General features: G+C 38.2%; 1 protein-coding gene across 6 annotated transcripts in view; it reads right to left on the bottom strand.

The window, feature by feature from the left end:
• PARD3B (par-3 family cell polarity regulator beta) overlaps window positions 1-22,992 on the bottom strand; it is a 1,199,064-nt gene that overhangs the window by 728,112 nt on the left and 447,960 nt on the right. For all 6 annotated transcript variants that reach the window (XM_060410277.1, XM_060410276.1, XM_004004847.6 and 3 more), the window contains one exon: window positions 21,881-22,052. In XM_060410277.1, the coding sequence (XP_060266260.1) occupies window positions 21,881-22,052 (172 nt within the window). The remainder of the gene's footprint in view (window positions 1-21,880; window positions 22,053-22,992) is intronic.

Raw genomic sequence — 22,992 nt, 5'->3', positions numbered from 1 at the left:
ATCCAGTTACTTCTTCTCCACTCCATGCATCCTCTGTCTATCACAGGTACACCTCCCAAACTCTTCTCAGATATTCCCTTGAAATGAAGTCAGTTTGGCACATGGGGATGCATCATTTGCTTCTACTTCCTTCAAGTGACTTGTTTATATATTTATTATGCATGAGAAAGGTCTTCTGTTACTGACACTTAGTTCAGTTACATAAAAACTTTCTTCCCCCATTTAGTCAATCCGGCCATGTCCATATTCTTGGTGCATGACATGAATGCAACCATGTGAAATCTCTTCCTCTCTTCTTACCAGCTCTTGGTGTATTGTGTATACTCCCTTGTGCTCAATAATTTCATATATTCACAATCAACTGTGAAACCTGTCTTTCCAATACAAGATACCAGTAGTGTCTACTCAACCACTTAGGCTTTAGGTTTGGGGTCCAAGTTCATTGAGATTATCATTCCTCAGAAAGATAGGCATTAGGAACTGTCTACTTTTGCTATTATATGGGCTTTGATGTATGAGTGTCAAAGAAAGGAAAGTTGAGAGAGATGACAATAGGTAAGAAAGAAAGGAGGGGGACAGAAAGAGGATGGAAGGGAAGGGGAGAGGGAAAAAAATAGGAAAAGAAGGTTTGAAAGAAAACAGAAGAAGAAGAAAGGGAAATTAGAGAAGGAGGGAGACTTAGGCAGAGAGTTCTTAATCTGCCTACAGTATCATCCCTGGTTCTGGGAACAACGCCTAAAACCACTACTAGATGTTCCAAATACTGTAGAGAAGGTTTCCTTGGTGTTGGAACTGTGGAGAATTGTTTGTTTGAACACTTGGTGAAATAAGACACTACAAAAGTCCCATGGGGTAAGGATGGGCAAAAGTAGGAACATTGTTTTCCTCACTGGTTAGTCCAAGCTTCCAGACATCACTTCTACTAGCTTATACAGGGCTCTCAGTTTATGGATCCATACCACTAAACCTGCCGTCTAAACGTATAACTGGATGAAAGGGAGACATTTCCACACTTGTAAGGCAGAAATGGTCCTTTTCTTTCTAATCACATCAGAGTCCTCAATAGAAAGCCCATCCTCCAAGCTCCCGGCCCACTCCATTTCCTGCTACTCAATTAAACATGTCCCAGAAAAACTGACAACTCACATATCCATTAGCATCACTTTTTGGCTTACCTGTTACACACATTTATCTTTAATATTAATGTTATTCATATTAAATACAGAAAGAGAACTTCTGCCACTCCTAGGGGCCCTGGCTACAGCTGATATAAATTTGAAGCTCCATGAAATCATTTTTCTACATCTTCCCTTGAGTCTTATCCAATTTTAATTCCATTCCATCCTCGATGTGAAACTCCAACAATTTCAGTGATAAAGTAGTAGCATTTATACATCAAAAATATGTGAAAACTATTTTAATTATTCTCAACTGACAAATGAGAAGATTGAAAAATCTTGACTGATATTAATACATTTAACAAAGATCTATTAATACTTGTCCAATTATGTGAGTTAAGATCTTTGAAAAGGAAACGTATCTTTTATTAACTCTTTTGCTAGTTTGGCCATTACACTGTAAATACAGTGAAAATTTTCTCAGATCCAGAAAAAAAATTAAGTGATTATGATTGAGATGCTTAATAGGTAGTAAAACAATTGAATATTTTCTCTACACAGGCTGAATTTTCTCTTCCAAATTATCAACTATATCCCTTGGTTGAATTGAATAATATTAGACTTTGACTTTCCTATATTTTTACTTTCCTTAAAAAGGACTAACTTCCTCCCTTGCCATCTTACTTTTCCCCTCTATCTATACAACACACAGACACATTTCTGGATGTATTCTTTTACCAAAACCTCAGTCTGAAACTTCATAAGTTTTAGCCCACAATACACACTCAAGTTGACTGGGATCATAGTATAGAGATAGCAAATATATTTGCTCAAGATTCAATAACATCAATATTATTTCAGAATGAAACTACCAAACAAGGAAATTCCTATGTAATGTCTAACGGTCATTAGACCCAACAACCAGCTGGACAGTGAAAAATGCATTGCCCTGTCCGAATTTTTCAGAATCAGTTCCTCTAGCTTCAAGTCAGTGCTCAACCTGAAGTAACAACCTTATGGAAAATACTCAAGCTGTGTCTACTTACACTAAGTCAGGTGGAAAATAGAGGCAATTATCCAGATAATTTAAGCAAAACAGACAAAAAGTATCCCCACTGTTTAATACATCAGGTGAAATATTTTTAGTTGTTCTAGATTTAGATAATTGCAACCAGAATCATTATAGACACACACAATTTGAAAATCTTCCCTTAAGTAGAATCAAACACACAAACAAATAAAAATACAAGCCCTATGGAGTATATTACAATTCATAAGACAGATTAATGTTCATTGCATACAATGACTAATTTCTTTCCAGGTCTCCAGTGATTTAAGCCCTGAGTACATATACAGAGTCTATTTGCTACTTAATTGTTATTCATCATCTACAGGCAATGATAAAGTTCTTCCCCAAATTCAATAGGTTTAATTAGAAAACCTTTTCTTCTCTCTTCCAAACACCTAATTGAAATCCTCAAGCTTGGTTTTCAATACTGTGAGTAGTGAAGTGAATTGGCATTGGTGTGGATTATGAACCAGCACTCATGATTCATGAAAGCTGTCATGGTGACAGCTGAGAATGTCACCAAGACCCTGCTCTAGTGTGCCTAACTTGGTGGATCTGGGGGGACTGTGCAATTGTTCTCAGAGCTGACCTTGGTCATAGTCATTTCTGAGCCTCCCACCTATGTCGGTAAATTGGAGAAAAGAGAGTGAGCAACCCCTCTAAATAGCTGACAGGTATGTTTCAAAGCAATTCCTTACCACTAATAAGTCATTTTGCAAATGATTTATTTTTAAAATATAGAGTGGTTTCAAGTTTCCCTAATAATGGTCCTCATACTTCTTGCCTACTGTTCTTTTAGTTGCCAAGCCATGTCCAACTCTTCATGACCCCATGGACTGCCTCACACCAGGCCTCCCTGTTCCTCACCGTCTCCCAGAGTTTGCCTGAGTTCGTGTAGATTTCATTGGTGATGCCATCCAACCGTTTCATACTCTGTTGCCCTCTTCTCCTTATGTCTTCAGTCTTTCCCAGCATCAGGGTCTTTTCTAACGAGTTGGCTGTTCACAACAGGTGGCCCAAGTATTGAAGCTTTAGCCTCAGCATCAGTTGTTCCAATGAGTACTCAGGGTTGATTTCCTTTAAAGATTGACTGCTTTGATCTCTGCTGTCCAAGGAGAACTTCTTGCTTACTGCTGCTGCTCCTAAGTCGCTTCAGTTGTGTCTGACTCTGTGCAGCCCCACAGGTGGCAGCCCACCTGGCTCCTCCATCCCTGGGATTCTCCAGGCAAGAATACTGGAGTAGGTTGCCATGCCCTTCTCCATCTTGCTTACTATTTGTATCCTAATGCACAGCCCTCCATTTAAAATGTTTTATAAAATATGTATGCATGTGTGTGTTTGTAAGTTTCAGGCATACAACTTAGTTCAACATCTGTATACACTAAAAAGTGATCAGCCTGGGATTTGTTAAGTGTTCAATAAATATTTGTTAAATGAATGAACTTTCAATAGCCATTTTTATTTTCAACATCTATACTTGCCTGCCCCATCAACTTTAGCTTGTATCTCTCACCACCCCACCAGAGGAAGATAAGGAGATCAACAAGCCTACACATTCTATTCTGTGTGTTTCTTCTGTTTTGTCATTTTTGTTGTTGCAAGAGTTATATCAACCTCATTGCTGTAACGCACTCCATTGTATGAATACACCAGGATTTATTTACCATTTTATCAAGTGAGTTGTTTTCATTTGGCGACTATTTGGTTAGGAATGCTGTGATGTCTTTTGCTGAATATATGTGCTCTTTTCCGCTGAGAATTACCTAGTTTACAATTAGAATCACAGAATATAGCAGAAATCTAGCAGATACTACTGAACAGTTTTCCAAAATGTTGAACCAATTTAACTTCAAGTTAGTAGTGTCTGAAAGTTCTAGTTACTCCACAGCCTCACTAATATTTGACATTATCTTTCTCATTTTAGTAATTTCTGGTAGATTTACAGTGTTCTTCCATTAAAGATATTTATCAAAACCATGCTTTTATTTTGGATTTCCAACTTATAAAAAGCTGTAAAGACTGTAGAGAGAATATCCAGTTTCTGTTAACATTTTTTGTAACTATGATACCTATGTCAAAACTAGTAAGTTATCATTGGTGCATGACTATTATCTAAGTTAGGACTTCATTTCAATTTCACCAGTTTTCCAACTATTTTTGTTGTTGTTGTTTCAGGGTCAATTCAGGATAAACATTTTCTTTTCTAGTCAAGGTTCCTCTGTTCTGGGAAAGTTTCTCAATTTTCTTTTGTTGTTCATGACTTTGGCAGTTGTGAAAAGAACTGGTCAGACATTTTGTAGAAAGCCCCCAATTTAGGTTTGTTTGGGAGGAATGATGCTAAAGCTGAAACTCCAGTACTTTGGCCACCTCATGTGAAGGGCTGGCTCATTGGAAAAGACTCTGATGCTGGGAGGGATTGGGGGCAGGAGGAGAAGGGGATGACAGAGGATGAGATGGCTGGATGGCATCACTGACTTGATGGATGTGAGTCTGAGTGAACTCCGGGAGTTGGTGATGGACAGGGAGGCCTGGTGTGCTGCAATTCATGGGGTCGCAAAGAGTTGGACATGACTGAGCGACTGAACTGAAATGAATGTGTTTCTCAAGATTAGGGTGGAGTTATGGAATTTGGGGAAGAGTAGCAAGACAGTGAAATGCTTTCATCATATCATATCAGGAAATATGACCTCAGTTGATTTCCCCCTGGTGATGGTAATCTTGATCAGTTCGTTCAGGTAGTGTTGGCCAGGTTTCACTGTACGCTTATTTTCTTTTTCCATATCCAGTCTTTGGAAGTGAGTCACCAAGCCCAGCCATGCACAAAGGGCAGTTATCTACATATATTATTTACAGAACTCTTCTGTAAAAAAGATTTGTAACTTCCCACCTCAACCACCTTTGGTTATTCAATTATCTATTTCTACCACAATAGACTTGTAAATTGATTTTATGTTTTGGATTATAAGCCAATACTATACAATTTATTTTGATGTCAAATTTGCAATGTGGTCTTAATTAATGTGCTTTTCCATGAAGATTAATGAAATTGAACATCTTTTTGGTATATTCACAAGCTATTCATTTTATGAAGTGCCTATTAGAATTCTTTTCCATTTTTCTATTGAGTTGTCTGTTCCATCATTTTGGTGAGTTCTTCATATACTCTGGGCATGGCCCTTTGTTAGATTTTATGTATTACAAATGTCTTCTCAGAGTCTACGGCTTTTCTTTTTCACTCTTGTAATGGTATCTATTCACTAATAGACGCTATTTCAGTCAGTCAGTTCAGTTGCTCAGTCATGTCTAGCTCTTTGCGATCTCATGAACTGTAGCATGCCAGGCCTCCCTGTCCATCATCAACTCCCAGAGTTTACTCAAACTCATGTCCATTGAATTGGTGATGCCATCTAACTATCTCATTCTCTGCTGTCCCCTTTTCCTCCTGCCCTCAATCTTTCCCAGCATCAGGGTCTTTTCAAATGAGTCAGCTCTTCACATCAGGTGGCCAAAATACTGGTGTTTCAGCTTCAACATCAGTCCTTCCAATGAAAACTCAGGACTGATCTCCTTTAGAATGGACTGGTTGGATCTCCCTGTAGTCCAAGGGACTCTCAAGAGTCTTCTCCAACACCACAGTTCAAAAGTATCAATTCTTTTGCACTCAGCTTTCTTTATAGTCCAACTCTCACATCGATACATGATCACTGGAAAAACCATAGCCTTGACTAGACAGACCTTTGTTGGCAAAGTAATGTCTCTGCTCTTTAAATTGCTGTCATAACTTTCCCTCCCAGAAGTAAGCGTCTTTTAATTTCATAGCTTCAATCACTGTCTGCAGTGATTTTGGAGCCCAGAAAATAAAGTCAGCCTCTGTTTCCACTGTTTCCCCATCTAACCGCCATGAAGTGATGGGACTGCATGCCATGATCTTGGTTTTCTGAATGTTGAGCTTTAAGCCAACTTTTTCACTCTTCTCTTTCACTTTCATCAAGAAGTTCTTTAACATAATCCAATTCATCAAAATTATTCTTATGGCTAGCATTTATGTCCTATTTCACAAATAAGCCTAATTCCAAAGCTATGCACATAGTCCCATTTCCCCTATGCTGTCTTCCATAGTTCATGGTCTTTTTTTTTTCCTGTTCCTTACTATTTAAGTCTACAACCTGTCTAGCATTGAATTTTTATTAAGTGTGAGGTTGGGATTAATGTTTTCTATATAGCTGATGATTTGGCACCATCCCTTCCCCACTGTAAAAGTGTCAAATCAGATATAAAGCAAATGGCTCTATCTGTGAGGGCCTGTTGCTGGGAATTTTATTCGATGCCATTCATTTGTCAGTGCCAAACCACACTGAGTCAATTACTGTAACTTTATAAATCTTGATATCCGGTAATCTTGATATCCTCTCGTTTTTTCATTCTTCTCCAAGGATGTCTTGTCAGTTCTATCCTAGTGCCATCTTTTCAGCTGTTGTTCCCTTCAATGTCTGGTCAGTGGTGGTTGTCCATTCATATTTCTCAATACAACTGATTAAGAACAAGTAGCTTCACTTTTTCTTGACAATACGTTGGCCTTTTCTGAACAAAGTTCTCATGTTTGCTGACAGGTATAACTGTAACAAACCTGCATAAGAAGCAGGCAGGCAGGTTGTCCACCTCTAGGAAGGCTTTCCTCTAGGCTAGCCTGAAGTGCAAGTCATCTTTTCATCTGATTCTTTCCATTTTCCATTTCCCTCTTTCATTTCTAGTGTTTTTTATTAAGCTCTGCTCCCCACCTTTATTTTTACCTCAGCTGTCATTTGTATGAAAGTTTGGAAAGGAAGAAACATGAAAAAACTGTTAAGATATTCATTCCAACTCTTTTTGTAAACTGAAAGCTGAGGTGCATTACTAATTGAGTTCCAAAGGTAGTGGAATTATAGTCAGCACAACAGAAATCTTACGAAGAGGGAGACACTGCATTTCAGCGTGTTGTAGACAGAAATATCACCATGCTATGTCTCAGTTAAAAAGAAAATGATGAGAATTATGGCACTGAATTGTGAACACCTTGATGAAAAACAGTAGATTTTAATGATTTCTATATTCCAGTAGCTAAGTTCCATGCCAACTATATAATCAAATTTTCCTTAATTTTCTAGCATTATTCATGCACTCCAGCATCTTATAAAAAGTTAGCTCAGTTCAGTTCAGGTACTAAGTCATGTCTGACTCTTTGAGACACCATGGACTGCAGCACGCCAGGCTTTCCCGTCCATTACCAACTCCCCAGAGCTTGCTGAAACTCATGTCCGTTGAGTCAGTGATGCCATCCGACCATCTCATCCTTTGTCTTCTTCTCTTTTGTTCTTCTTCAGCAAAAGTCAGCTCAGATATACACAGATTAAGTATTTGTGTTGGGTGATTTTCATGATGCTGTCTGGAGCCACTTCCTCATCTCCTTAGCCCTGTTCTGGCCCCAGAAGGTTGACTTCTATTCAGCAACTCAGTGCATCACACAGACCAGTTGTCCTTTGGCTACTTGTAGGGTTTGGCCATGAGGAAGGACCAGCAGAAAAGGGTAGGAAGAGGGGGATCTGAGGATGTTTATTCCCCTCTCTGCCAGCTCCACACTTGAAAGTGGTGGCTGGACAAGCTTAGGGCATAAGTTCTGATCCTGTAATACTTCTTTCACACATCAGTGGTTCTTACCAGATTGGTAAATTGTCTCTTTTTTCAGGCCTGGGATGATAAGAGCTCTCAGTTTTTTTCAGAATTTGAATGCCTCCCTTTCATAAATAATCCCATTATTAAATTCTCTCAATTACACCTGTGAGCATTTAATCTGTTTTCTGATGGCACCCCAACACATCCAGTACTCTAGGCCAGTTGGATGAGGGTAACAGCATCAAAAATGTATTCTTATTCCCTTGTGTAAAAGTATTGTCAAACATGAACAGCATGCACTTACCAATTCTAAAAGAAAATCCTTATGAACAATATGCTGCATCAGGGTGAGAATATGAAAGTAAGTACTTGAGTTCAGTAAGGATAAGAAAGAATCAAAGCAATTACCCTGCTACAAATCTCTAAAAATAAGCACAAAGGTATTATTTGAAAACTTTGAAGCAATTACATTACTCTGATTAACATCCCTGGGTATTGTTGTGGCTGCAACAGACCATTTTACCATTTATCTTGTAAGCCTGAGGAGAGGAAAATCTCATTTAATTTTGTGGCTTAGAGAAAGGCATAAGATGACCAGAATCTATGTTTTTATAAAAAAGAGAGAATATAAAGTTATGGGTTGAAAGTTAAAAATGAGAAAAGGGGAGAACAAAGGGCCAGATCAAAATATCAATTACATAAGGACAAGGAGATTTTGTTCTAAATGATCAATAATAAATATATGATAAAAACATTAATAGTGACTAGTTATTTACCTCTTATATGACAGGCACTATTCTAAGTGTTTTATTTTTACATACATATGAGTGCTTTTGATGCTTACAACAACTCCATTTGGCACTGCTAATATTATCCATTTTATAGATGAGAAGACTGAGGCATGGTGATGTTAAACAATTGCCTATGATAACCCAGCTTGCAAGGGCAGAGGTATATCTGACTTACGGAGTCTTGCTCCAAGACTTCTACTCTTAATTTCTACACTATATGTTATAAAGTGCTTCCCCAGTGGCTCGGTGGTAAAGAATCTGCCTGCAATGCAGAAAACACAGCAGATGCAGGTTCAATCTCTGCGCTGGGACGATCCCCTGGAGGAGGGCATGGCAACCCACTCCATTTTGGAGAAGGAAATGGCAACCTACTCCAGTATTCTTGCCTGGGAAATCTCCTGGACAGAGGAGCCTGGTGGACTACAGTCCATGGGATCACAAAAGAGTCAGACAGGACTGAATGACTAAATAACAATATATAGTCTATATCCTTTTCCATTCCTTGGGTTTTTTTTTTTTTTTTTCTGGAAATAATGCATTGCCTACTTGCTTAAGATATTAAATCAAATTTATTAGGTTACATTTTTAATACTGAGAAAACACTATTTTTTCAGAAGATATGAATTATAGACAAGAATTTTGCTTAACCTCACATAACTTTTCACATTATAAAGACAGATTATTATACACAACTTATGACAGCTACCAAACAAATGCTAAAATGCTATCTTTTAAAACAGACCATTAAGAAAGCAGTCAAGGAAGGTCTTTTAAAGAAAATTTTTAAGTCGGTTTTAAAAGAGGTCTGAAAAGGAACAAACAAACAACAACACCAAACTCTTTCTAGAAACTTCTTTAATGAAATCTTCCGACATGGTCAAATTGTTTCTTCTCAGTACAATCCACAATGTGGAAGGATTCACTCATAGGACAACTGTGTTTAGACAATTTGCTCACTCACCTGGAGGATGGTATTCTGAGTCAGAGAATCAACAGACTGAAAACAGAACTTCCTTAAACTTTCTGCATCATATACATAAATTAGGCTGAAGAACAGCCTATAGATTGGGAGCAGAAAAGATTACTGTTGGGGTCTAATCAGTAATTTATGTGGTCATCCATGAAAAAGAAAGAGTAGATCTATGACCTCTACTTCCTGGCTCCAGCATATCTAATTCTTCTGACTGTGAATTAGCTCAACTCACCAGGGAAGAAGTTTGGTCTCCAATATCACTATCTAGAATCAAATTAGTCCATCTGACTAGAGTGTCTTTGGTGAGAAGGATAGATGAATGGGTAGATAAATAAATATTTATCCATTGACCCATTAATGAGACCTCAGAGACCTCGCTTGAGCAGCTCAGGACATGTTTGGTGGTAGTGGAAAGACTGGGAGCCGAAATATTTCTGGTCATATAATAGAAGATAAAGCTAGCACTGCCCAAAATAGAGAGTCAATAAAAACAGTCACAACATAGACTACAAACTTGAAGTCGTATTATCTCCATGAAACTATCAACCAAAGACTCAAATAAAAGACAGTTAACCAAGCTATAAGGAGATATCCCACATGACTAATGGCACACACAGAAGCTTCTGTGCACATCTAAATTTACTTATACCACATGTATTTTCTCAACTGTATGGTTTTATAATTGCATGTCCTGTGTTACTATAACTGTTGTAAATTATAAAAATGGAAACCTAACCAAGAATCAAGACTGCTGGGAGAAATATCAATAACCTCAGATATGCAGATGACACCACCCTTATGGCAGAAAGAGAAGAACTAAAGAGCCTCTTGATGAAGTGAAAGAGGAGACTGAAAAAGTTGGCTTAAAGGTCAACATTCAGAAAACTAAGATCATAGCATCTGGTCCCATCACTTCACGGCAAATAGATGGGGAAACAGTGGAAGCAGTGACAGACTTTATTTTCTTGGGCTCCAAAATCATTGCAGATGGTGACTGCAGTCATGAAATTAAAAGACGCTTGCTCCTTGGAAGAAAAGCTATGGCCAACCTAGACAGCATATTAAAAAGTGGAGACATTACTTTGCCAACAAAGGTCCGTCTAGTCAAGGCTATGGTTTTCCAGTGGTCATGTATGGATGTGACAGCTGAGTGCACAAAAACTGATGCTTTTGAACTGTGGTGTTGGATAAGACTCTTGAGATTCCCTTGGACAGTAAGGAGATTCAACCAGTCCATCCTAAAGGAGATCAGTCAGAATATTCATCAGAAGGGCTCATGCTGAAGCTGAAACTCCAATACTTTGGCCACCTAATATGAAGAACTGACTCACTGGAAAAGACCCTGATGCTGGGAAAGATTAAAGGCAGGAGGAGAAGCGGATGACAAAGGATGAGATGGTTGGATGGCATCAGCGACTCAAAGGACATGAGTGTGAACAAGCTCCAGGGAGTTGTTGATCGACAGGGGAGCCTGGCATGCTGCAGTCAATGGGGTTGCAGAGTGACACACGACTGAGCTACTGAACTGAACTGACCCAAGTGAAGAGACTCACTTAGTAAAATATCTTAAGTCAACTTAAGTCAAGTCTCTCTTAAGGCAAGATTGTAAGCTACTTGAGAATGAGTTCATGACTTGTTCTATTTTATATTATTCTGGTAGCCTAACCTAATAATATGTTTTAGGCCAGGAATAAATAATTCTTGATTAACTGAAGTCAGTGACAGGCACACCACCATCTTCTGGAGCACTGGCATCAGACAGACTGATTTCTATTGCTATCCTCTTAAGTACGGTCATCTAAAAAGAGCAGGCATCCGTTGTGCAAATGCTGAACTCTCTGCCATAAGGGCAGTTAACTGTAATACCAAACTAAAGTCACAAGGTCAAAGGACATTATTCCTGAACTGTGACTAAAATAAGAGCTTTGCCTCATGCTTTCAGATCTCTGGGGCAGAAAGTCTATTTGTTTTAAAAACATAAGGAGAGTTTAATTGACCATCACAACTATGCAGAGCCAGATGACACAAAGCCACTCAGCTTGCTGCTGTCCATGCCATTTTTCAGACCAAATAGCGCAGACGAATATGGAAAACCATTTTTATCAACAGTATCGAGAAATATGACATTGAAGTAATGGCTTCTTTAATCAGTATTATCCTAAAACATGAAATACAAGTGTTACGGTTTTAAATAGGTTGTGGTAAGGCAAAAACTTACCCTCACTTATTTTCCGTAATCATGGCATATTCTGTACACATGCATTAAGTAATCATAGTCAAGTCTTCCATAGAAACAAAAAGAAAATAAGCAAGATGTACCACATAATTTCCTGTACTTTAATTTTGCACACAGGAAAAAAAAAAATACAAAGCCCCAAATTTCTTCCATCTGTAAAGGAGTTTGAGGAATTTAATGAAGAGCCTTATATTTCTACAGAAAAGCAATCAGAACTTTTCTGATACTTTTAAAAGGTCACCTGTATTTTCTGATAGCTATCAAGATTTTCTCATTAAGCTTATGAACAAACAAAATGAGTACCATTTGGTGTGTACCATATGATGGATGCATGGTTTCAATGATAAACTGACAGGGTGGGGTGGCGATATCTGGGAGGTTGTCTTATTTTATCTAGTAAACATTTAAAAAAGGTAAACACAAGAGAGATAGCTTTTCTTAAGGCAATTACTAAGCAAAGGCTGTCACCTTTCCTTATCACCTTGGGATGTGAGAATGAACAGATCAAGCTGTTTCAGTATTTCCTACTTTCATCGGGCCAAATCAAGATCTTAGTAAAATTTCAGAATGGGTATAGAGCAAGGAAATAAGCAAATGTGTGTATATTGGGTTGTAATTCATCATATGTCTTTATCAGATAAAGCAAATGAGAAAATCCTGAGCCAGTCATGAAAGCGTGTCCAACTCTGAGTGACTTGTCCTTAAGATGGATCTTCTGTAAATAATTAAATTAGTGGGTTCCCCCCCTCTTGCCCCGTCCATCTGGGCGGAAAGAGGGGAAAAAAAGTGCATGTGAGCGGGTTGTGCATACACATGCATCCTCACACACAGAGGAAAGGTCCCAAAGTCTAAACCATATATTAAAATTGTTGGTGCAAAAAAAGCTTTACCATGTTTTAAATGGTTAGCAAGATTCTTTAATTTCTAACTGCAAAAGAAAATCAGCAGGGTTATTATAAATAATTTGCTTAAGTGTGATTAGAAATGTATGAGAAATGTAATCTATTTTATGGTCACAAAGATTTCTATTTGTAAAAATCTGAGTCACATTGTTCAGAAATTTTTAATACAGATGAATAATTAGAAAGCATTCTGTGACAGACATGTGAAACCCAACGAGGCTCTAAAACGCAGCAGTTATATTGAGAGAATGAGGGTCATTCTTCTTGGCCCTGTTGACTGTCCCAGAGCACCTGAATAGCAGAGAGTTGAGAAGTGGTTTTAAGAAAGGTAGATGGGAGCTGTAGCAAGGGTTGGGGAAGGGAGAAAAAAAAAAAAAAGACTATGGATTCGTGTGTTGGGAAGCAGGAGGAGGAGGAGAGTTTTCTTTCTTTTATTATAAGGCCAAACCAAAAATTACTTCATCAGTGGTCCAGGGAACTACAAGGTGAGTATGACAGCATGGCTGAAAATATTTTCACTAGTCAGGGCCTAGGCCTCTGCAAACAGAGTTTCACTGGGCTTACTATTAAAAGCAATCTGCAAAACAGGCTTGAAAACCCAGGGGTCTAATATCAAGCGAGCAGTAGGAAGGTGACCTTTCATTCCGTTTGTTTACGAGAGGATCTGCAGACTGTCTCAGTGTGGGCCCAGCATCAGCAAGAGGCCAAAGGGGAGATGGTGAACTCAATGGGATTTTTTTTTGGTGGTTTGTTTTTTGAGGTCATATAATCAACTTAGAAAATACAGTTAGAAAAGAACAAGAAGGAGAGCTTGGTTTTTATGTACTGTCTTACATTTTGGGGATAAATGGCTAAATGCAAATTCCCTTTAACATGTTTTTATTAGAGTGCAGCCAACGTACTATCAATTTAGGTACTGAATTTAGCCATTAGACATAGCACACAAAATTAAAGAAAAGAGACAGGAGGAGAACTGAGCAGGTGAAAAAAAAGAGTAAAATTAAAAGATGAATTGGATAGAAAATTGAGAAAAATAAAAGCAGTTCTATTAGGATAATGATTTTTAAAATTTTTCATTGCTTAACATTTAATAATTCAATAAATAATGACTCACTTAAAACTTTCATAAGAATATAGAATATCTTTAAGCAAAACTCATATGCTATTTTTGCAAAATGCTATGAACTGATTGCTCATCTATGAAGTATGTTCACATAGACCATTCATCTGCTGTTACTCAGAATACAATGCCAGGCATAGTGAAAACTTCATATTTCAACTATCATTCACATTTGTACTTCACTAACACAACAGAAATTATTCCTGTGTAGTAATTACTGTTTAATATTTGATAGCAGCTGCTTGTCTTTAGATACTGATTTAATTCTTTCATTTAACCAAATACCTCAGGCCCTTTCCAGAGTATTACAATAAATATATATATATATCCAGTGTTTAACTTGACTTTCCCAGTACCACTTCTTTCTCCAGCAACTTTTCACCTACTCTGAAACCAAACTATAATAAAATCCAAAACAGCAGCAAAAGAATAACGGTGTCAGAAATGGTTAGAACAGTGTGACCTCCTTAGTTCTGATTTAGTTACTGTAATAGCAGAAAAGCATGCACACGCTTTCTAGACTACATGGCTATGACTGATTGATGATAGCCTGGCAAGGTTACCATAGCTAATTACAACATCATTCATCTAAGCCTACATGAGAAAAAAATACCCAGCTCCCAGGGAAGACAAAAGAAGAGAAAAGAAAGCTATTCTATAGCTGTTAACTTTTGAATAATCAGCCCCAACAGGAAACAAATAGGACGAAACTCAACGACCAAATGATGACTTATGGATTCATCCAAGCAAATAACCTCAATTCCCTGGTCATTCCAACTTGGGGTTTCATCACCCACAGCAGAGAGCTCCCAGTAACAAGGAACCCTCACAGACTTGGGTGCTTTGTAGTCAGAATTCAAAGGCTTGGGCAGAAGCATGGCCCAGCCCTGAGCTTTCATTCTGCTATGTGTGTGGTGTGACTGTGTTTGTCTAGGATCAGATGCCAATACTTAAACTCACATTATGGACACAGCAGCTACTTAAACACTGCAGTCTAATTAAAGGAATAAACTTCCTCCTTTATTTTTTTCCTGAAGATCAGTGCCATAAAAGGATTTGGTTTCTTTAAAAAATCATACAAATGATCCCATATGTTTCCCTTATGCAGTAAATTAGTCAAAATCAGATAGAAAATGGCCACAATTTCCAACCTAATCTATGGCTATACCATATTATCTGGGAACTACTGAAAGCAAAGAGAGAACTCAATGTTTTGAAAATTATATCATAACAAACATACAATCATAATTTTCATTTCGGTTTTGAAGCACAAACACACATGGAAACAATAAAGCATCTGAGGCACCTTTCAGCTTTCAAGTCTAAAAGCAAGAAACACTTTCAAATAGAAAGTATCTCATCTTCAAAGTTTAATGTACAAGAGGAGAATAAAGCTAATACTCACTGCAACTCCAAATTTTAATCAGGTTGCTTTATATCTGGGTAATGTAGATCACAAGAGTGGCAACAACAAAGTTTAAAGTACTTTTTATCCTGATACACTGTTTAAACTGCATTACTAAAATAATTACAACTACAGAGAGATTTTCCCATGGAAGCTTACTGCAAATTTCAGTCAAGAATACTAAGAAATGTTACCAAAAGTTCCAAAATAATGAGCCACCAGGGAAGCCCAATTAACTGAGGCCATAGGATAGAAACTGACAGGGGCATGGAGTCAGATTCAAATTCAGCTTGGAATTAATGAAACTCTTTTGGGATGGTCATAGCTCATTAGAGAAAGAAAGGCCTATTTTATAGATGAGAAAACTATGGCCCAGGGAGCTCCGGCAGTGACACATAAAGAAGTAACCCGTGTGGTCTCAGCCCAGAATATTCATGTCTATAGAATATCAAATGTGCCCTGGTTTATTCTTGGTTTGGAAAAATGCAATAAATGACTTGTCTGGACACAAAGATCAAATACTGTAGTCTGGGACTGACTCCCTAACACTGGTTTTCAAGGGACAAAAATTGGGTCAACCTTGGACTACAGCCTCATGAGGTCTTTGGGGGAACAGCAGAAGGTCAGTTACCACTGATCATAAAGTCAGCCTAAGGATTAGTAGCTGAAAGGCTAAAACTCTTACTCTTCCAAACATCAAGTTAAGTGTCCTCAATAATTTGTCTTATTTACATATGGTTCTACATGAAAATACATGAAATGTCAAAAATTACAAAAGTATCCACAATCTGGGGAAACAGTACCCAGGTGTTCCAGATATTAGCATATTTGCTTTAGTGCAATATCCCCCCTCAAATATCCACACATACGCACATGCAAGCACATGTATGAGAACACACACGGAGGGAAGCAACAGGAGAAAATTCATTTCTGACACAGAAGGTTTTACAAGTAATTTCCTTCATCTTAATTTTCTAGTCTTTATTTCCTTATTAGCCTTTTTATTTACAGCTATGCACAGTATCTATTTAGTAATTTATACTCTATCTCATTTTGAAACGGACATAAGGTGTTATTGTATTTCATTTAGTATGAAAATAATCAGATAATTGAAACCTACAAAATTAATCTAAAAAAATGTCATGGAGCTGAAAGCCAAGAAATGTATTATGGGTTCCAATTTTACTCTTTTAACCAACTAGTTATTTGACATCAGAGCACACACCAATCGCTCTAACCTTTCACTCGGTCATTTGTAAAATAATGCTAATTGTATAGTAAAGCGCTATTATGAAATTCTATAGAATTGTCTATTAGAAGACCAGCTTTTCACAAAAGCTGCTTTAAAATGTGCTACAATTCTTTTGAGTGAAGGTAGGTTTCTTTGCTGTAAGACTTCTAAGTGGTATTAGAATTCTCTATTGCCTACTCAACAGCCCTCTGCATCCCTTTCTGCCCTGTTAGCATAACCAATCATATGTGTTCAAAGAGTGAATGTGAATAAATTAGAAGAGCATCCAAAACTTAAATGCCCAATAAATGTTATTAACTAGAATCAAATGTCTGCTGAAATTCCAAAATGTGTTAAGTACCATAGGGTTCTGCGTATAAGACTTGGAAAATTCCTAAACTAGATGATTCTAAACTCTAAAGGACCCTGTGGAAATGATTCTTTGCTATTCTATCTGGTGTTTGTTTGACATTCCTTTTTATAAAATAGACTCTCAGGTTAGCAATCTCTAGTCTACACAGTAAAATGCACTGGTCAACTTCAGAAACATTAAAATCTTGAAGTGCTAGAAAGATTTGCTAGGTAGGGCTGAGTCAGAACTTAGTCATTTAGCATTACATTAGAAAACCCATTAGAAAATAAATGGTATTAAATAACTTAGATGAATGAAGTTGGAATCATGTGGTTGCCCACTTGATTTAACATTTGTCTTACAAACTAAAAATCTTAATATGTTCCCCATTAGCTTACTTAGGGTGCAATACTATGAATTCCTTTCGGTCAGTAGAAAGTTTATTCATCTTTGTAACCCTTGTTGAAGAATTAACAAATAGATTTATGGCACACTTACCATACTGTCTTGAAGATTTGGATGAGGTTTCACAAACAAGGTCATATTTGAAATTGAGTTTAAAAGTGCATACAATTTCACCAAGTTGGAAAGAGGCAAAAGAGTGAGAGCCAAGGAAGGAAATTCTAACTACAAAACAAGTTTGAAAGAAAGTAGCAAACAGTGAATGGCAAGCTGTGGAGTTTCCCAAGTGACTCAATGGTAAAGAATCCACCTGCCAATGCAGGAAACACAGGGGACACGGGTTTGATCCCTGGGTTGGTAAGAACCCTGGAGGAGGAAATGGCAACCCATTGCAGTATTCTTGTCTGGGAAATCCCATGGACAGAGGAGCCTGGTGGGCTAAAGTCCACGGGGTTGCGAAAGAGTCAGACACGACAGTGACTAAAAACAGCAACAGGAAGCGGCTTCTGGGAGCTGTAGGTCAAAGTGACTGTGGAACAGAGGCCAGTAATAAAAGTGGGCAGAAAATGAGGGGCTGGATCTGTACGAGTTCCCGAAAACGAACTTTCTGCATGTTCTGTGTATAAGTTATTTCATCTTGGGAGATAAAGAAAACAAAGGTACGGCCAACCACTGTCTGCATGTATGTGAGGAAGGTTGTGAACCTTTAGTAGGATACTGTTGATGATGAACTTGTATTCAAAAGAGATATAAAAATTATACTGAATGTTGAGTACATTTTTATTTCAATATCAGTAAAACCTACACTACTGGTGATTAACAATCACCAATAAAGAGAAGACTGTACTGATTCCCAAAATCTGTTAAACTGTGTCTCTTTAAGTAAGAAAAAGCATGTGAACCAGTCATGGTTAAATTCCCTATTGTCAAGAATGGATCTCAAGAGTGAGAAAACTAGGGAGAATCAGCCCTACGTCTGTTGTACCAGTCTGGACCAAGGAGTCCCATGAGAAGTAGAACCAGTTCCAGTAGCCTCTGAGAAGTGAGTAGGAAGCAGAGAGGATGGGCTGGGGTTTGGCATTTTATTTGCCTTCTGTGATGACGAATACTTAAAACAGACTTGCTCCCCCTCCTCTGACTACAGCCCTCCCTCCCTGCCCAATTCATTTTCTAAACAAGGTCTCAGGGTGGGCCTGGCAGTACAACCAGGCCACCTCTCAGAAGAGCTACCCATGGACCCTGCATCTGCTCCCAAGTAGAGCTCCCATCTCTCTGTACCCAAGCCATAACCACACCCTACCCTGAGGACAGTGAAGGGAAACAGAATGGGCAGATACCAAAGCTGGTGGCTTTGCTTTCTGTCTTTTATTTCTCTATCTGAGAAACACAATGATCTTTTTTTTTTTTTCCTTTGCTTTTAAAATTCTGGAAATGTAAAGTGCAGAGTCTGAGAGAACCATGAGAGTAGACAAGGGATGATTTCTTCGTCATTCATCCCTGCCCAGATTTCTCCATCTAATTCCAAGGGACCACCTGTTTCAGCTCACTAACCAGTTTGGACACGGTCCTTCTCACAGCGGGAACCTGCTGGAAGTTGTTTAAGCAGAGGAGTTATCTAATCAGATTTGTGACTTGGGAAGGGCACTCTGGAGAGGCAGGGATTGGGGAAAGCAGGTGTGGTAGAGAAAGAGGTCAGTCTGAGGCCTCTGCAGTATCATGAGCCTACTGCTGATCAGTGTGAAAGCTCTGGCCTGCTTCAGTGCTCCTGGACATGAAGGCTAAAGAAAGTGTGGATGATAAGAAAAAGGAGAAACAGCAGCGATCTCCACCGTTTCAGACTGAATGGCTGGAAGGCAACACTGCCCACCCAATAGTGAAGGCTGGCCAATTTCACCATTTCATCTATGACACTAAGTGAAACAGGATTTGACGCCAAGGGGTAAAGCATTTTCAGGAATTGGCGTATATTCACAAAATAACTCTAAGGAAGATTATATCAATATATTCTTTTACAAATAGCATATGAAAGACAGCACAGCACAATTATTCCTGACCTGGAACCAGCAAGGGTTCAAATGCTAAGTTCGCCACCTAACAGCTATGTGACTTGGAGGAGTCATGTAACTGCTCAATGCCTGTTTCCTCATCTCTTAAATAAGGGAGATAATAGAACCCAACTGAGTATCGTGAGGCTCTAATAAGTTGCCAGGAGTACAGGGTTTAGAATACTTGGTGCACTGCCTTGAGGTCTGTGCCTAGAATATAATTACCACTGAATATATATTATTCTCTGTGTCTGATCCAAAATGAGTATTGAAGAAGCGGAAAGTCCACTTTCAAAGATATGGAATTTCAACTTGCTTTTCTTTCTACATTGAACATTGTATTGCTCAGATGGTTCAATAAAAGAAGCTGAAAAAGCTAAAGAAAAATAACCTTTTTTTTTTTTTTTTAACCTGAGAAAGCTCATAAGAGAAAGGTGAAAAAACAAATTCTCAGGCACAGGTAGTACTCTGAGGTTGAGACTTTTGAAGACCACAGAGCTTGCTTATAAATAGTATATTAAAACAAGCAAGAGCAATTTTCTCCTTTCGTCTTCCCTTATTGCCTAATTTTCCTCCCATACTATTTGCATAATGGATAAAAAGGCATCCATTATGCAAATGAATGAGAGGGCTGTGAGGTTGCTGTTGCCACAAACCTCGCTCCAGATGAAAAGAAGCTGCCACTAAGCCCTTCAATGTCTGCAGTCCAGCAGAACTGCTCTGCTAGCTTGATTTCCAAAAGATAGAGGGAAATTATGAAGATGACAGGTCATTCATTTCCACTTGGTTTATTTTAAAACAGGTACTATAGATGCTTTCCAGAAAATCAGTACAAAATATATAGATACTCAGTATCCTGGCATGTAAAATAAACTTTACAATATACTTTGTTTCAAATGGCAAAAATTATACTATGCACAGTCTTTACAATTTTAAGCATATGTTTTGCATAAAAACAACCTCTGTTCTAGCTTGAGAATTAACCTATAACCGGTGCTTAAAGTGTCCTCAAAATGGATGCATACATTCAATACGAATAAAAAGTAGTTTTAAGTAACACAATATTAGTGGATTTTCAAAACTTTATGGTTTAACGTGACCTAAAATTATCTTTAAGAGATATTACCAAAATTGACATTATTTATCTTGGAGTCAGAAATTCACTAAAATTTTAGAAGAATATTTTCTCTTTCTACCAACACCTTCAAAACAAATGCAACAAATGAGCATTCTGAACAGAATCACTTGCCTGGAATAAATCAGTAGGACAGAAATAAAAAACTAACTTCAAAATGTTTCTCCTCAAATCTTGAGATACACAGTTGGTGGAGAAGTGGCTAAAACAGGAAGTGATCTTTTATCTCTAGCCTGGAATCCTTGATAATGCTTAGTTTTTTTTCCAAGTGACTTTTTTTCTGCTGCTGCTGCTGCTAAGTCACTTCAGTCGTGTCCAACTCTGTGTGACCCCATAGACGGCAGCCCACTAGGCTCCTCTGGCCCTGGGATTCTCCAGGCAAGAACACTGAAGTGGGTTGCCATTTCCTTCTCCAATGCATGAAAGTGAAAAGTGAAAGTGAAGTCGCTCATTCGTGCCCGACTCTTAGCGACCCCATGGACTGGAGCCTACCAGGCTCCTCTGTCCATGGGATTTTCCAGGTAAGAGTATTGGAGTGGGGTGCCACTGCCTTTTTTTCAGGGACTTTTATAAACATTTAAGTGGTCCTCACATGCTATGGGCTTCCCTGTTGGCTCAGATGGTAAAGAATATCCCTGAAATGCAGGAGACCTTGGTTTGATCACTGGGTTGGAAAGCACCCCTGGAGGAGGGCATGGCAACCCACTCCAGTATTCATGCCTAGAGAATCCCTTGGACAGAGGAGCCTGGGGGGCTACAGTCCATGAGGTCACAAAGAGCCGGACATGACTGAGCAACTGAGTACACATAGCACACATATGCTATAGACGAAGCTCCTCATTTACAGTCTAACTCCTCCCCTGTCAGTTCAAGGATATGCGATTCAAATTCTTTTTTTTTTTCTTTCCAAACTCATTTTATTATACAGTTTAAATATTATTAATTATAAGCATCTAGTCTATTTTCACACAAGTGGTTAAGAGTACACACTAATAAAGACATGCATTGGGTAAGAATCATTATTGGTACATTAACACACTGGGATTTGGGCATGACAACAATACAGTTATGTGCCTAGGGTAGTCTCAAATAGCCTTCAACTGACAGTCACATGTATTTCCTAATTTATTATTTTTTTAATTGGGTTTTTGTTTTTTTTTTTTAGTTTTTTATTTTTTAAATTTTAAAATCTTTAATTCTTACATGCGTTCCCAAACATGAACCCCCTCCCACCTCCCTCCCCATAACATCTCTCTGGGTCAGAAGAAACTGCATCCATTGCCTGAGCATCAGCAGCTGCAAAGATCTATGTGAAAAATAATTTAGAGAAAGACAGTCCAGGTTTAAAGGCAAACATTAACAGGGTCAGTCATAAAGTGGAAGCAACTCATAGACAGCAAGATGATCTATTTCAACCAGATGAAAAGCAGATGACTTAAAAAATACACCTACCTAATTTCAGAGCAGAAGGGGTTACTTCAATTTCCCCACCGACTGGTTTAAATGCAGCCAGTTGTGCAGCCACTTCCGTCTCAAAAGCATCTGGGCTCTGCCGGCCTGCGGGGTTTCCACTGGGGCTCTCAATCTTGTGGAGTGGTTCTTGTTCGTCAAACACAGCAATCAGCTACAAACAAATCCAGTAACACTAATTACTTTGTAGGACACGCATATCACATGGATACTATCTAGCTCGTTGTGATCTTTATTTGCTTTTTTTTCTTTTTTTAATAAAAGACCTCTTAAAACTGAAAACTTTAATGTTACTGTATCACAACTCTTAATTCAATATTATGTCTGAAGGGGTCACGGTCAGGAAACAATTAACAGTTTGTTTGTATATTCCTGGAATAGAGATCTACTTTTGGCTAACCTTCTGGAAGGAATGAAATGGCCCACTCCCCTCCGCACTTTCTTTTCTAATGTGCCTAACAGGACATCAGCATCTCTTTCTTTTAAGAGTGTTGTCAACCATGAAAGCTGAATATGCAGAATGTGAACAACAGGGTAGACATGATAGAGCTAAAGACATGATAAAACTGCTAATTGTCCTTTTAGACACAACCATAATAAGCAGAGTCATACGTACACGTGTATATTTATACACAATCTGTGCATATCTTGTACACGTAGTTTTCCCATTTATATTCATGCCTGTAATTTTGGTCTTTTCCTTCATGACTAACTCCGTGTTGACTGGCTTAAGTCCAATAAAACTAAACGTCAGGACGTTATTTATTCCAACCTTCACCTCAAGTTTATTTCATAGAAGAACTAGGTGTCTCATCATTACTATAAAAACATTTAATTGTCAGTCAAGTCATTTGTTTTAAAATATGGGCAACATTCAATAATCAAGTAATTGTGCAAACATTGCTGTATAAACGGCAAAGACAGCCCCGAATGAATCTACATTTTTGGCCAGCAAACAGCATCATGATAGAAACTTCCAATGTCTCTCACTGGAAAAGTGGAAAAGTCCAAAGCTGATGAGGAAAAGTCCAAATGTGAGTGCAGTAGGTGGCTCAGGGAAGTTACTGTCAATCCAATAAAAGGCAGTCTACAAA

The sequence above is a fragment of the Ovis aries genome, chromosome 2 (assembly GCF_016772045.2).
Source record: "Ovis aries strain OAR_USU_Benz2616 breed Rambouillet chromosome 2, ARS-UI_Ramb_v3.0, whole genome shotgun sequence".
In the NCBI taxonomy this organism is placed as follows: Eukaryota; Metazoa; Chordata; class Mammalia; order Artiodactyla; family Bovidae; genus Ovis; species Ovis aries.
Note: the sequence above shows the minus strand (reverse complement) of the source record. Positions and strands in the feature narration are given on the sequence as shown.